Genomic DNA, 13,625 nt, shown 5'->3' with positions numbered 1-13,625 from the left:
ATTTGTAAAGGAATTCAAATAGATATTAATTTTATCATTAAATAGCTTCAATTTAGATTATCATAATTAACTTGAGATCTGTAAAGAAATCTTATGTCCTCATTTTTAAAGATTCTAATGTATTAGAATTCACTAGGAAATTATCCCACTGAGAAGTCCGACCTAATATGCTGCTTTAGTTGATAATATCAGGAAAAAACATAAAACTTACCATTTTTCGGTAAAACACAGAAAGATCCTTCAAAACACCATCACTTAAAACATCAAGAGACCTAAAAAATAAGACACAAAATTCTATCTTAAGGCTCGAGTAACCTAAAACTTGTCAAGATTTTCAAATATGTAGAGACATTTTATATTGCTGGATAAGTTATTTTTTAAAATATTAATATACCACTGCTACAAATTCTTTTTGGAATTATGTGTAGTTATATATTTCAAATAAACAGATATATAGCCAAAATATCTTGAATAAAATTCAAGTAACTCTTATAAATAAGTGATAGAAAACCCTTTTCCATGGTAATGAAATAGGAAGTATTCATTTTCCAAACTTCATTTTCCACAAATTATAATCTTTAACTACAGAAGGAGTACCATATTGATGGAACAATGGCCTAACTATCAGGATGCCTGTACTCTATCTAGAATTATCACTGCTACCAATTACCTGCATGACCTTGAGCAACTCACTTTACCCTCCTGGGCTTTGGTATCTTCATGTGTAAAATGATATTTGGACTAGATAGTTGTATTCAAAGTAGATTTCAAGGCACGCTCAGGTTCCAAAGAGGTACTTAAAGTCATCAGTGAAAATTTAAATCAAAGTTTATATTTTAAATTATTTTTACAACGAATACAAAACAACTTGCAAATTCACATCTGTACTACACTAGTTTTTAACATTTTGAGGATAATTAAAGTGTGATGCTACGTCAATTTTAGTGTAGCCCTCCTTTTCTTAACATCTCTGTACATATTGATTTACACTTCTAGCAAACACATTTGGTTAGGAATGGTGAAATTTCTACAAATCTTTAACACAAGTTACGCATGTCTACTCACGTAAATTATACAAGTGAAGACATCACCACAGCATATGTGCCATGCTTAATAGTTCAGCTGACACACTTGTCACAATATAATAATTAAACAACAATAGTATGACATATCATTTTCCAATATATTTTAGACAGATTTGGTGCTTGTTTTATATTTCGGTTGATTCTTAACTGACAAACTGAATGAGCTTACTTTGGTAATGCAAGGTAAAAAAAATTGCTATGATTAGAATTACTAATGTCATGTTAGCAAAGAAATTTATTTTGAAACCCTAGCCAAGTTCTGACACTAAAATACCAGAGGCACTTTAAAATGACAGTGTCTAATATCCCATAACATTAATTTGCATTTAAAAAGCTTTTTTGACAAAATAACAAAGTATTAAACTGCCAAAAGAATTTCCTCTAAATTGAACTCGAAGTGGCAATTATTAAGAATCTGTTAGTGATTCACCTCTAAAAAATAGTAGAACACTTTTATTTCACTCACGTTTTAGAATTAGTTTCATTAAAGATCATCCTGACTTTGAAAGGTGAGTTATCAAAAAAAGTTACCATTTATAATATGGATCAAGATTTTCTTGATTCTTTGCAAAAAAAAAAAAAGTTTCCTGGGTTTTCTCATCTGTAACATGAGGATATAAACAGAAATCTACTTCATAAGGTTTTCATGAAAATCAACTGAATCTATGTAACACTTTTATAAGGAATGCTGCCTGGCACATTAGCATTAGTTATCATTATTACCACTGTTATTATTAGTTATTACTATTAGTAACTACTATTATGGCAGTATTAGTTGTTGTTGTTACGATTAAAACAAATACAGAAATAAACTGGATACTGAAGCTTTAAAAATGCAAACTGACACCAAGAATTCTAATCTCAAATTTGTGTTCAGCAAAACAAACTCATTTTTCTCACCATTGACTTTATAGTGAGTAAACATAATAAAATTTTGACCTTATATTAAAAATAAATGTAAATTTATTTCACTAAAAATCTCACTGCTACAACAGTTGAAAAAAAATGGGATGAAATCTCAAATATCCTTCTAATTCTAACATGTCGATGACTCCTAAATCATTAGCATTTATCAAATTCTTTCTGTCCAGGTAACCATCAATAATATGAAATATTAGCTTATAAAACAGGGTAGATATAATTCAGCCAATTTTTTACGTAAAATTTGTCATTTTTCCTAGGTAACATTACATTACTCACTGATTTCTACATAAAGCCTTCAATATACATATGAGCTTGCAACAAACTAGAGCAACTAAATTTTTCAGCTATCTGCTACAGCCTAAGTTTGACCAAAGAATCAATATGTAGTATAGGAAATGCCTTAAAGAGAATAAATACAAAAAGAAAAGAGAAATCAACCAGTACCAAATTTTATACATGCTTACATGTGAAGTAATTAAATGCTGACTTAATTAGTATTACAGTTAGTTTCCAAAAGCCAAAGTAACAATTACATAGTTACAAATCAGCCTAAATAGAGATATGCATACACATAAAAAATATTCTTACGATAATACTGTTCCACCACTTTCTAACCAGAATATAAGCTCCCTTGAGGGCAAGGATTTTGTCTCTTTTGTTCACTGCTGCATCTTGGCAATGGGTGGCATACATATTAGGCACTCCAATATCGATGGAGTGACTGAATCTTATTACATTTTCATTTTCTACAAAGTTGGAATTTATCATTATTCACAATTAAATTACTAACATATCTGCTATTTATATATATAAAGAATTACTTTTGTAACAGTTATATAATGTATGCACCCAACCTACCTTGCTTCAAGTAAAGCTGCCATATTCAGTCCTATAAACTGTAAACAAGACAGTTTCAATTGTTCAGCATTATACACTGCTGCAAATTCCAGTAGCGTAGCAGCATTCTTAAGGGTAACTACAAAGGAAGAGAAGATATGCAAAATAAGATGAAAGCCATGTTCTTACAGCAAATAAAATATACTTATTTCTAAAGTTGTCAAGTTTGAACATTTAAAACAAAGGAAACTGACAGTAGTTTCCTGCCAAAAATAACTTATACTAGGGCAAATATAGAATTCATTTTCCATCCTAATATGCCAAAGTAATTTTAAATAATTGGTTATGGGGGAAAAAAGCATACATAAAAAAATTTTAAACAAAAGAAAGTACAGAAGGTGCATTACAGTTCACCTAAAATCAAACACATAATCAACAATCTTCCACCTAATATTTTCGAATATTTTTAACTTTAATTGATAAACAACTTTCCTTTTCATTTACACGTAGCACAGAATAGTCATTCTCTCTTCTATAAAACTAAAGACAGAGAAAGCTAAAAAGACTATAAAACTAAAAACTAAGACTAAGAGAAACTGATGAAATCATTCTATAAAACATGTTGAGTAATCTATCAGAATTTATGTGGGTATATTTACATATATAAATACATACACACATTATATATTTAGAAAACAAGTTCATCTAAATCTTACCATATTATTATTCATGTCAGTACAGAATCTGGTATACTGTACAAAAGATTCTGGATTTTGTTACAATCTTAGTAACTTTATATATGAAGTATCCTGTTTTGCTAGAGACTGTCCCATAAAATTCTACCTACCTAGCAGTAACTTTGGCTTCCTGAACCCCACCGTTTTTTTTTCTTATTTACTCTGAGTCTCAATCAACAGAGGAATACAACTGTTTTCTGCATGTGGCTTCTCCATTTCTTTTTTTTCTCTCCCTTGTGACTGTCAAAACTTCTAACTGCAGCCAATAATGGTCTTTGCCTCACTCCTGACTAACCTAAAATTTCAAGTAATGATGTATCCAAAGTCTCCCATTGCAAAGAAAGAAAAATGGATCATATAAAAACTTTAGAGTTGTTCACTTGGGAACGATTGCCCAATAATCAGAGACCAAACTTCTGTTGAATTCTTCTCTTGCTAGGTTCTACGAAGATCAAGAAATTCATTAATAAAGGCAACTATGTAGCAGGAGCTAAGAAAGAAAATCCAAGGGATGCCAGGAAATTCACTTGAACTACTGAAAACATTACCTATATGTATACTTTATACCTACTGTATGTTGTGTCCTTTATTTTAATATATTTCTCTTTTCTTGCTCCAAAGATCAGAGCTGTTGTTCTTTGTGATAACCAAGAAGATATCCACAGAGCTCAAGAAAAGTGAGTAAATAATACCCTAGAGCTATGACAAACTACTAGCAAGTACAAGTAAGAAAAATTTAATAATAAATTCCTTCATACTTCCTGAAGTAGAAATGGACAATAAAGGAGAACAAACGTAAGATTAGAATGAAACTTTTATATCAGACTAAAGAAATTTAACCTTTATCTCACAGTAAGCAATTGAAAATACCTAAACAGAGGAAAACATACTTACTTCCTATAGAAAGGTTAAAGAAAGAGAAGTAGAAAAGAAAGAGGACTTCTTTTTTTTTTTTCTTTTTTTGGTGAGGAAGATCAGCCCTGAGCTAACATCCATGCTAATCCTCCTCTTTTTGCTGAGGAAGACCAGCTCTGAGCTAACATCTATTGCCAATCCTCCTCTTTTCTTTTACCCCCCAAAGCCACAGTAGATAGTTGTATGTCATAGTTGCACATCCTTCTAGTCGCTGTATGTGGGACATGGCTTCAGCATGGCCTGAGAAGCGGTGCGTCGGTGCACACCCAGATCCGAACCGGGGGCCGCCAGTAGTGGAGCGCACGCACTTAACTGCTAAGCCATGGAGCCGGCCCCAGAAAGAGGACTTTTTAAGACTACTGTGACACTACACAGAAGGGATGGAAAACAGTGACCTCAACTAGTGACAGAATAAAAAGGTGGGAGAAATGTGATCAACATAGTTAAGATGAATCAGTTCTGACAACTGAAAGAATGCTGATGTAAGGAACAAAATAACAACAACAAAAAAACTGGATTTCAAAATTGAGTGTTCAGGAGGACAGCCATGCAAGTAAGTGAAATAATGAACTAAGAAAGAAAGAAGAGTTTGAGAGAAGAGATATGTTTTGATCAAATATATTAATGGACCAGTTACATAAAAACTCCAGCAAACAGTAGGAAATGGGTAGCTAAACACAGATTTACAGCTAAGCCCAGGACAAGGGTAAAAAATGTCTCCTTTCAAACACTAATCTTTGAAATTCCAAAATAAATGTCACACCATCTCTATTATTCAAGGTTTTGACATTTCAAAAAAAATTAACGTATTCCAATTCTAAGATGTATATATCACCACATATTAACATCTCTGAAATAAGGATGTGCTTACAAATGATGAAACAAAATAATTTAAATGTTTTAACAATTTTCATGATAAAATAATGGTGCATTTTACTATAAATGGCAACACAGTCAATAAAATAATCCTTGATCAACTTGAAAACACACTAATATTCTAATTCATAAATACTCACGTTTTTCAGTTAATGCTACTTCACAAATCTCTTTCAGTCGAGTTATGAGAAGTTGATCAGCCACCACAAGAACACTACAAACAAAATCCACATTTTGAGATTCTAAAAAAAAAGAAAACAAGCATCACACTTTATTACTTTGTAAACATTATACCTAGGAAAACAAGTTCAAGTTATTAAAAGGGAAAATTACGATTTTTTTTTTTTTTTTTTTTTGGTGAGGAAGATAAGCCCTGAGCTAACATCCGATGCCAATCCTCTTCCTTTTTGCTGAGGAAGATCCGCCCTGGGCTAACATCCGTGCCCATCTTCCTCCACTTTACATGGGACGCCGCCAAGCATGGCTTGTCAAGCGGTGCATTGGTGCACACCTGGGATCCGAACCTGCCAACCCTGGAGCATGCGCACTTAACCACTGCACCACCGGGGCAGCCCCATGGTTATTTTTTAAATGTCGGAATGGCAACTATGAAAAATAGTAATAACATGAAAATATTTCTCCCTTTAGGTACAAAACTGGAAAGAAACAAACCAAAATGTCCTGGTTCACACAAGGACCATAAAATGGGAACTTGAGTTGATCTTTTTATTCTAGAGGGCTACTAGAATGCCTGACTTATTTAAAATCTCCCATGTTGTTAGACAAACATTTTTCAAACTAATAAATAGAGGGGAAAGTCAAATTGCATAATCAAACTTAATATATAGGTATATGTTAAACACATATAACACATATATGTTAAGAACATAGAGAGATAGAGGGAGGGGTGAATAATGCTCTCAGGTTTCCCTATTTAAAAAAAAATTGGTCATTTAAGAGTACATTTTTTTAAACTATAGAAGTTCCTTGATTTAAAATAACTTCTTGATCCCAAGTACTACTAATGGCCTATTAAGCAATGCCTCTGAGCCACCGCCAGAATAACAACATAAAAAAAAAAAAAAAAAAAAACCACCACCATAGGAAGAAAGGGAAAAAAAAAACAGTCAAGAAGAGAAAATGAAGTAGAAAAATCATTTTAAAAAATGAGAGAGAGGTGAAATCATTAGGAATGGCAGACTAAGGACTACTTCCAAAATTCCTTTCCTCCACAAAAGCACCAAGAATACTGCAAAAAGTTGTCTAAATCAACTTTTTCGGTACTCTAGAAATTAACCAAAGACTTGCAATAATCTGGGGAGCACTGACTCAAGAAAAATGGCTGAATCTTGGTAAGAACAGTGAGCTCTGGGACACAGTAGCTTCTCTTATTTAGATCCTCCTCTCCCCTTCTCCACAGGAGTCTTGAAAACCAACAACTCTGCAATCACAGTGGAAACAAACAGCTATAGCCACTGGAGGAGACATAGCAGTTGTGGAGCAACATTACCAAAGAACTGTCATTATTTGACATGTCTGGCAGTTCCCTGGAAACACCACTAGCAGGGCTTGGCTTTATTTGACCTGACTCAAAGCTTGCCCAGTGAACAGCCTCTTACCTAGGGGCATTTATTAAAAACAATCAGCAGCAATTGTTTAACATTGAAGTTGACTGAGACAATGATAACGGATGGCGCAAACATGAAGCAGATCAAAAAAACTTAAAAAAATAGCTAGGGAAAGAAATGTTTTAATGACTACATGTTTGTGTCCCCCGAAAATTCACATGTTGAAGCCCTAATTTCTAGTGTGGCTGTGTTTGGAGATGGGGCCTCTAAGGAAGTACATAAGGATAAATCAAGTCATAAGGGCAGGGCCTTGATCCAGCAGAATTAGTGCCCTTCTAAGAAGAGACATCAAAGAGAGATCTCTCCCTCTTCTTCCCTCCCTCTCTCCACACATACACACAAGCATGGAGGAAAGGCCACGTGAGGATAGAAGAAGAAGACAGCCATGTACAAGCCAGGAAGAGAATCCTCACCAGAAACCAACCTTGCCAGACCCTGATCTGGGATTTCTAGCCTCTACAACTGTGAAAAAATAGATTTCTGTTGTTTAAGCCACCCAGTCTATGGTATTTTGTTATGGCAGCCTGAGCAGACTAACACAGATGTCCATAGGAATTCTGAAAAGTTCCAACATATTCTTGAGAATCTAAAAGGCCACACACATGTGGAGGGCTGTGCACATGCCCAGGAAAAGCTTAAGCAGGCCCAAAACTCTAACCTCTGTCTGAACATATGGCTCTGCAAAAGCAGGAAATAAAACCAAAGGAAGAGTTGTAAACTGCCTGCCTAAAAATTAAGGCATGCCCCAACATATACAAAGAGCTCCTAGGCAAAGGCTGAGAGATTTATCAGTTTTAAACATTTAAGGAAATTTTTATCTAATTATTAGCTGATCACTAAGCTAACCAAGCAGAGACTTCAGTGGTCACATATGACAAAGAATACAGATTTTACAGAATTAGTTCAGAAAAGTCAATAAAAAGGAAAAACAACAATCCCTGGGGAGGGAGGAAAATCAAACTTTAAGAGTTGCCACATTATATTATTTAAAATGTCCAGTTTTCAACAAAAAAAAAATATAAAAGATGCAAAGAAAGATCTAAGTTTGGCCCATATATGGGAAAAAAGCAGCTAAGGAAAACTGTCCCTGAGGAAACCAAGATGCTGAACTATTAGACAAAGAATTTAAATCAGCTATTTTAAATATGTCCAAAGAACTACAGGAAATCATATCTAACAAACTAAAAGAAAGTATGAGGATAATGTCTCACAAAATCAAGAATATCAATGAAGAGATACAAATTATAGGTCAAATAAGACTATCCAATCTGAAGAACAGAAAGAAAAAAGAATAAATAAAAATAAACAGAGCATAAGAGACTTGTGGAACACCATCCAGCATACCAAGACACATATGGGAGTCCCAGAAGGAGAAAAGGCATAAAGAATATTTGAAGAAATAATGGCAGGGGAGGGAGAAGTACAAGTGTAGAGGTTTTGTATGCAATTGAAGTTGAGGTGTGTTTAGTTTAAAACAGACTGTTATAACTACAGTCATGTGCCACATAATGAGGTTTTTGTCAAGAACAGACTGCATATATGATGATGGTCCCATAAGACTAGTACTATATAGCTTAGGTATGTAGCAGGCTATACCATCTAAGTTTATGTTAAGTATCCTCTATGATGTTCACAGAACAATGAAATTGCCTAATGACATATTTCTCAGAATGTATCCCCGTCGTTAACTAATGCATGACTGTATAAGACGTTATATGTAAGCCTTATGGTAACCACAAATGAAAAACCTATAGTAGACACACAAAAGATAAAGAGAAAAGAATCAAAGCATACCATGACGAAAAGATCATTAAACCACAAAGGAAGACAGTAACACAGAAAGAAGGGAACAAAGGAACTATACAACAGTCAGAAAACAACTGACAAAATGACAGTAGTAAGTCCCTACCCATCAATAATTAAACGTAAATGAATTAAATTTTCCAATCAAAAGACAAATTGGCTGAATGGATAAAAAAACAAATCCAACTATATGCTGCCTACGACAGACACGTCTTACCTTTAAACACACATATAGGCTGAAAGTGAAAGGGTGGAAAAAGATATTCCATGTAAACGGTAACCAAAGGAGAGCAGGGGTGCCCATCATTATATCAGACAAAATACGCTTAAATCTAAACCAGTTGCAAGAAACAAAGAGGTCATTATATAATCATAAAGGGGTCAACACATTAATAAGCTATAACTATCATAAACACATATGCATACAGTATCAAAGCACTTGAATATATAAAGGAAATATTAACAGAACTGAAGGCAGAAATAGACATCAATATAATAATAATGGAGGACTTCAATATCCCATATCCAAATACAGATAAATCATCCAGACAGAAAATCAGTGAGGAAACATCAGACTTGACCAACACTGCAGACCAAACGGACCTAACAGATATATACAGAACATTCCATCCAACAGCAGCAAAATACACATTCTTCTCAAGCGCACATAAAACATTCTCCAGGAAAGATCATATGTTAGGCCACAAAACAAGTCTTGACAATTTAAGACTGAAATGACACTAAGTATATTCTCCAACCACAATGGTATAAAACTAGAATAACAGGAAGAAAATTAGAAAATTCACAAACATGTGGAAATTAAACATAGTCCTGAACATCCAAATAGTCAAAGAAGAAATCAAAGAGAAAGAAAAAAATATCTTAAGATAAATAAAAATAGAAACAAAATATCAAACGTTACGGGATGCAGCAAAAGAAGTTCTAACAAGGAGGTTTATACTGTTAAATGCCTTAACAAAAAAAAAAAAATCTCCAAAGAGATCTTAAGCTTTTTAAACAAGGAACTAGAAAAAGAAAAACAAAGCCCAAAGTCAGCAGAAAGAAGAAAAGAATAAAGATTAAAGCAGAAACAGTGAACAAGACAATAGAAAAACAAGAGAAAAGATCAACAAAACTAAGAGTTGGTTGTTTGAAAAATAAACAAAATTAACAAACCCTTATGCAAACTAAGAAAAAAGAGGACTCAAATAAATAAAATTATAAATGAAAGAGGAGACATTTACAACTAATATCACAGAAATACAAAAGATCATTAGAGACTACAATGGACAATTATATTCTAACAAATTGGATAACCCAGAAGAAATGGATAAATTTCTAGAAACATACAATCTACCAAGACTGAATCACGGAGAAATAGAAAATATGAACAGATCAATACCAAATAAGGAAACTGAATCAGTAATCAAAAAATCTCCCAAAAAAGAAAAGCCCAAGACCAGATGGCTTCATGGGTAAATTCTACCAAACATTTAAAGAAAAATTAACACCAGTCCTTTTCAAACTCATCCAAAAAACTGAAGAGGAGGGAATACTTCCAAATTCATTTCATGAGGCCAGGATTATCCTAATACCAAAGGCAAACAAGAACACAAGAAAATTACAGTACAATATTCCTGATGGACATAGACACAAAATCCTCAATAAAACACTAGTAAACCAAATTCAACAGCATGTTAAAGGATTATACACCACTATCAAGTAGAATTTATGCCTGGGATGCAAGGATGGTTCAACATATGCAAATAAATAAACACAATACATCATCTTAACAGAGTGAATAAAAATCATATGATCATCTCAATAGATGCAGAAAGCGCGTATGACAAAATTCAACATCCATTCCTGATAAAAACTCTCAACAAATTGGGTACAAAAGGAATGTAACTCAACATAATAAAAGCTGTATATGACAAGTCCACAGCTAACATCATACCCAACAGTAAAAACCTCAAAGCTGTTCATCTAAGATCAGGAACAAGACAAAGATGCCTACTCTCACCACTTTTATTCAACATACTACTGGAAGTTCCAGGCAGAGCAATTAGGCAAGAAAAAGAAATAAACGGCATCCAAATTGGAAAGGACGAAGTAAACCTGTCTCTGTTTGCAGATGACAAGATCTTCTATACAGAAAATGCTAAAAACTCCACCGAAACACTACTAGAAGTAATAAATGAATTCAATAAAGTTGTAGGATACAAAACCAAAACAAAAATCAGTTGCTTTTCTATGCATGAACAATGAACTATCCAAAAAAGTAATTAAGAAAACAATCTCATTTACAATTGCATCAAAAAGAATAAAACATCTAGGAATAAATCACTTAGGAATAAATTTAACCAAGGAGATGGAACGATATGTACACTGAAAACTATAAAACATGGATGAAAGAAATTGATGACACAACGGACAGATATCCCATGTTCATGGACTGGAAGAGCTGATATTGTTAAAGTGCCCATTTTACCCAAGCAACCTACAGATTCAGTGAAATCCTATCAAAATTCCAATGGCATTTTTCACAGAAATAGAAAAAGCCATCCTAAGATTCATATGGAACCACAAAACCCCTGAATAGCCAAAGAAATCTTGGAGAAAGCAGAACAAAGCTGGAGGCATCACACTTTCTGATTTCAAACTATATTACAAAGCCACAGGTAATCAAAGTAGTACATATTGGCATAAAAAACAGACACACAGGACAATGGAACAGAAGAGAGAATCCAAAAAAAACCTCTCATATATAGAGTCAATTAATCTTTGGCAACGGTGTCAAGAATACAAAACAGGGAAAGGACAGTCTCTTCAACAAAGGATGTTAACAAAGCTGAATATCCACATGCCAGAGAATGAAACTAGACTCATATATTACACCATACACAAAAGTCAATTCAAAATAGATTAACGACTTAAACATAAGACCTAAAACTGTAAAATTCCTAGAAGAAAACAGGAAAAAACCTCCTAGACATTGGTCTTAGCAATGATTTTTGGGTTATGACACCAAAACCACATGCAACAGAAGCAAAAATAAACAAGTGGGATTACATGAAACTACAAAGCTTCTGCACAGCAAAGGAAACAATCGACAAATGAAAAGGCAACCTTCAGAATGGGAGAAAATATTTGCAAACTATATCTGATAAGGCGTTAATATCCAAAATATATAAGGAACTCCTACGACTCAACAGCAAAAAAATAAATAACTCAATTAAAAAATGAGCAAAAGATCTAAATAGATGTTTCTCCAAAGAAGACATACAAATGGCCAACACATATGTGAAAAGGTGCTCAATGTCACTAATCAGCAGAGAAATGCAAATTAAAACCACAATGAGATATCACCTTACACCGGTTCGGATGGCTACTACCAAAAAAAAACAAGATAACAAGTGTTGGCGAGGATGTGGAGAAAAGGGAACCCTTGTGCATTGCCAGTGGGAGTGTAAACTGATACAGTCACTATGGAAAACAGTATGGAGGTTCCTCAAAAAACTAAAAATAGAACTACCATATGATACAGCAATCCCACTTCTGGGTATTTTGTCAGAGGAACTGAAATCAGGATCTCGAAGACATACCGGCATGCCCATGTTCACTGCAGGATTATAAACAATAGTCAAGATATGGAAACAGCTTAAATGTCCATTGGCAGACAAATGGATAAAGAAAATGTGGTATATACATACAATGGAACACAGGAGTACACCACTCCCATAACTAAAGACACTTGGTAACTAAAACATGGGTATGCTGCCTAACAAAGTATATAAATGCACTCTCTTTATAAACTTTGGTACAATTCTTAGTCTATTCCTTTCACGTCAGATATGTTATCACAAGGGTAAATACAGACAAGAAAGAACTTTCGCAGAGTATTTGTCAAAACTATATTCCCTATTGTCAATTCCTCACCTCAATCATAGAAGTAGATGAGTATGAAACTGCTCAGGGTAATGTTAACCATTATAAAGAATTCATTTTCACATAGGTAATGAAAATTCTCCACTCCTTTACTGTTAGTAATTATCCCTATTGCTTAGTCTAAATTAAGCCTCCAGTGACGGCCAATTTCAATTAGAACAGAAATTAAAATTCATGTTGATTTTACCATTAAATTGTATCTTAAATATCTAAAATATCCTAACTCTTATTAATACCTTTTATCACCACAGCTTCATCAGTATAGAGGTAGTCCAAAATAACTTTCAGTATGTCAGAATGTATTGGCATTTCCAGGGCTGCACAACTGGAAGCCTAAATAAAATTTAAAAAATAAAATAAGTAATTTTAAACTACAAAATACTACTACATTCTGATTTAGGTTATTGAACTCTGAACAGAAATCACATCAAATGCAAAAGAACCTAACATTTATAAAACACAATGCTAAAATGGCATACATTTAATTTTAATACACCTTATAACATGAAAACGGATCAAGAAAAACTGAGAAAACTTGAGGAAGAAAGAAACACATCGGTATTCCCAATACATATCCAAATAATAATGGGGATATTTTTTAAGTAGCTTTTTTGCAACAATTTTGATTTCTAAATGTTGCTATTTTCCAGCAGGCTTAAGCATAAATAAAGTTCAATACAAAAGAAAAACTGAGTTAAAATATCAGGTTCCCATTTTGAATTTCTTTAGTACATAATTTCCCAAAAACAGAAAGAAGTATACAGAAAGAAGTGTGGTTACGAGCCTACTTGGTTTCTACTTAGATCTTACCTCAATCCATGAGCTACTCAGCATACTACGAAAATATTCTGAAAGAAAAAAGTTCAATTCAG

At 33.5% G+C, this 13,625-nt stretch overlaps 1 protein-coding gene across 8 annotated transcripts in view; it reads right to left on the bottom strand.

Annotated features, from left to right (window-relative positions):
* Positions 1-13,625, bottom strand: part of IBTK (inhibitor of Bruton tyrosine kinase) — a 129,757-nt gene that overhangs the window by 72,997 nt on the left and 43,135 nt on the right. For all 8 annotated transcript variants that reach the window (XM_058566713.1, XM_058566709.1, XM_058566711.1 and 5 more), the window contains 5 exons: positions 13,564-13,601; positions 12,990-13,086; positions 5,515-5,616; positions 2,868-2,985; positions 212-272 (listed from right to left, as the gene is read on the bottom strand). In XM_058566713.1, the coding sequence (XP_058422696.1) occupies positions 212-272; positions 2,868-2,985; positions 5,515-5,616; positions 12,990-13,086; positions 13,564-13,601 (416 nt within the window). The remainder of the gene's footprint in view (positions 1-211; positions 273-2,867; positions 2,986-5,514; positions 5,617-12,989; positions 13,087-13,563; positions 13,602-13,625) is intronic.

This window comes from Diceros bicornis, chromosome 23, assembly GCF_020826845.1.
Source record: "Diceros bicornis minor isolate mBicDic1 chromosome 23, mDicBic1.mat.cur, whole genome shotgun sequence".
Taxonomy (NCBI): Eukaryota; Metazoa; Chordata; class Mammalia; order Perissodactyla; family Rhinocerotidae; genus Diceros; species Diceros bicornis.
Note: the sequence above shows the minus strand (reverse complement) of the source record. Positions and strands in the feature narration are given on the sequence as shown.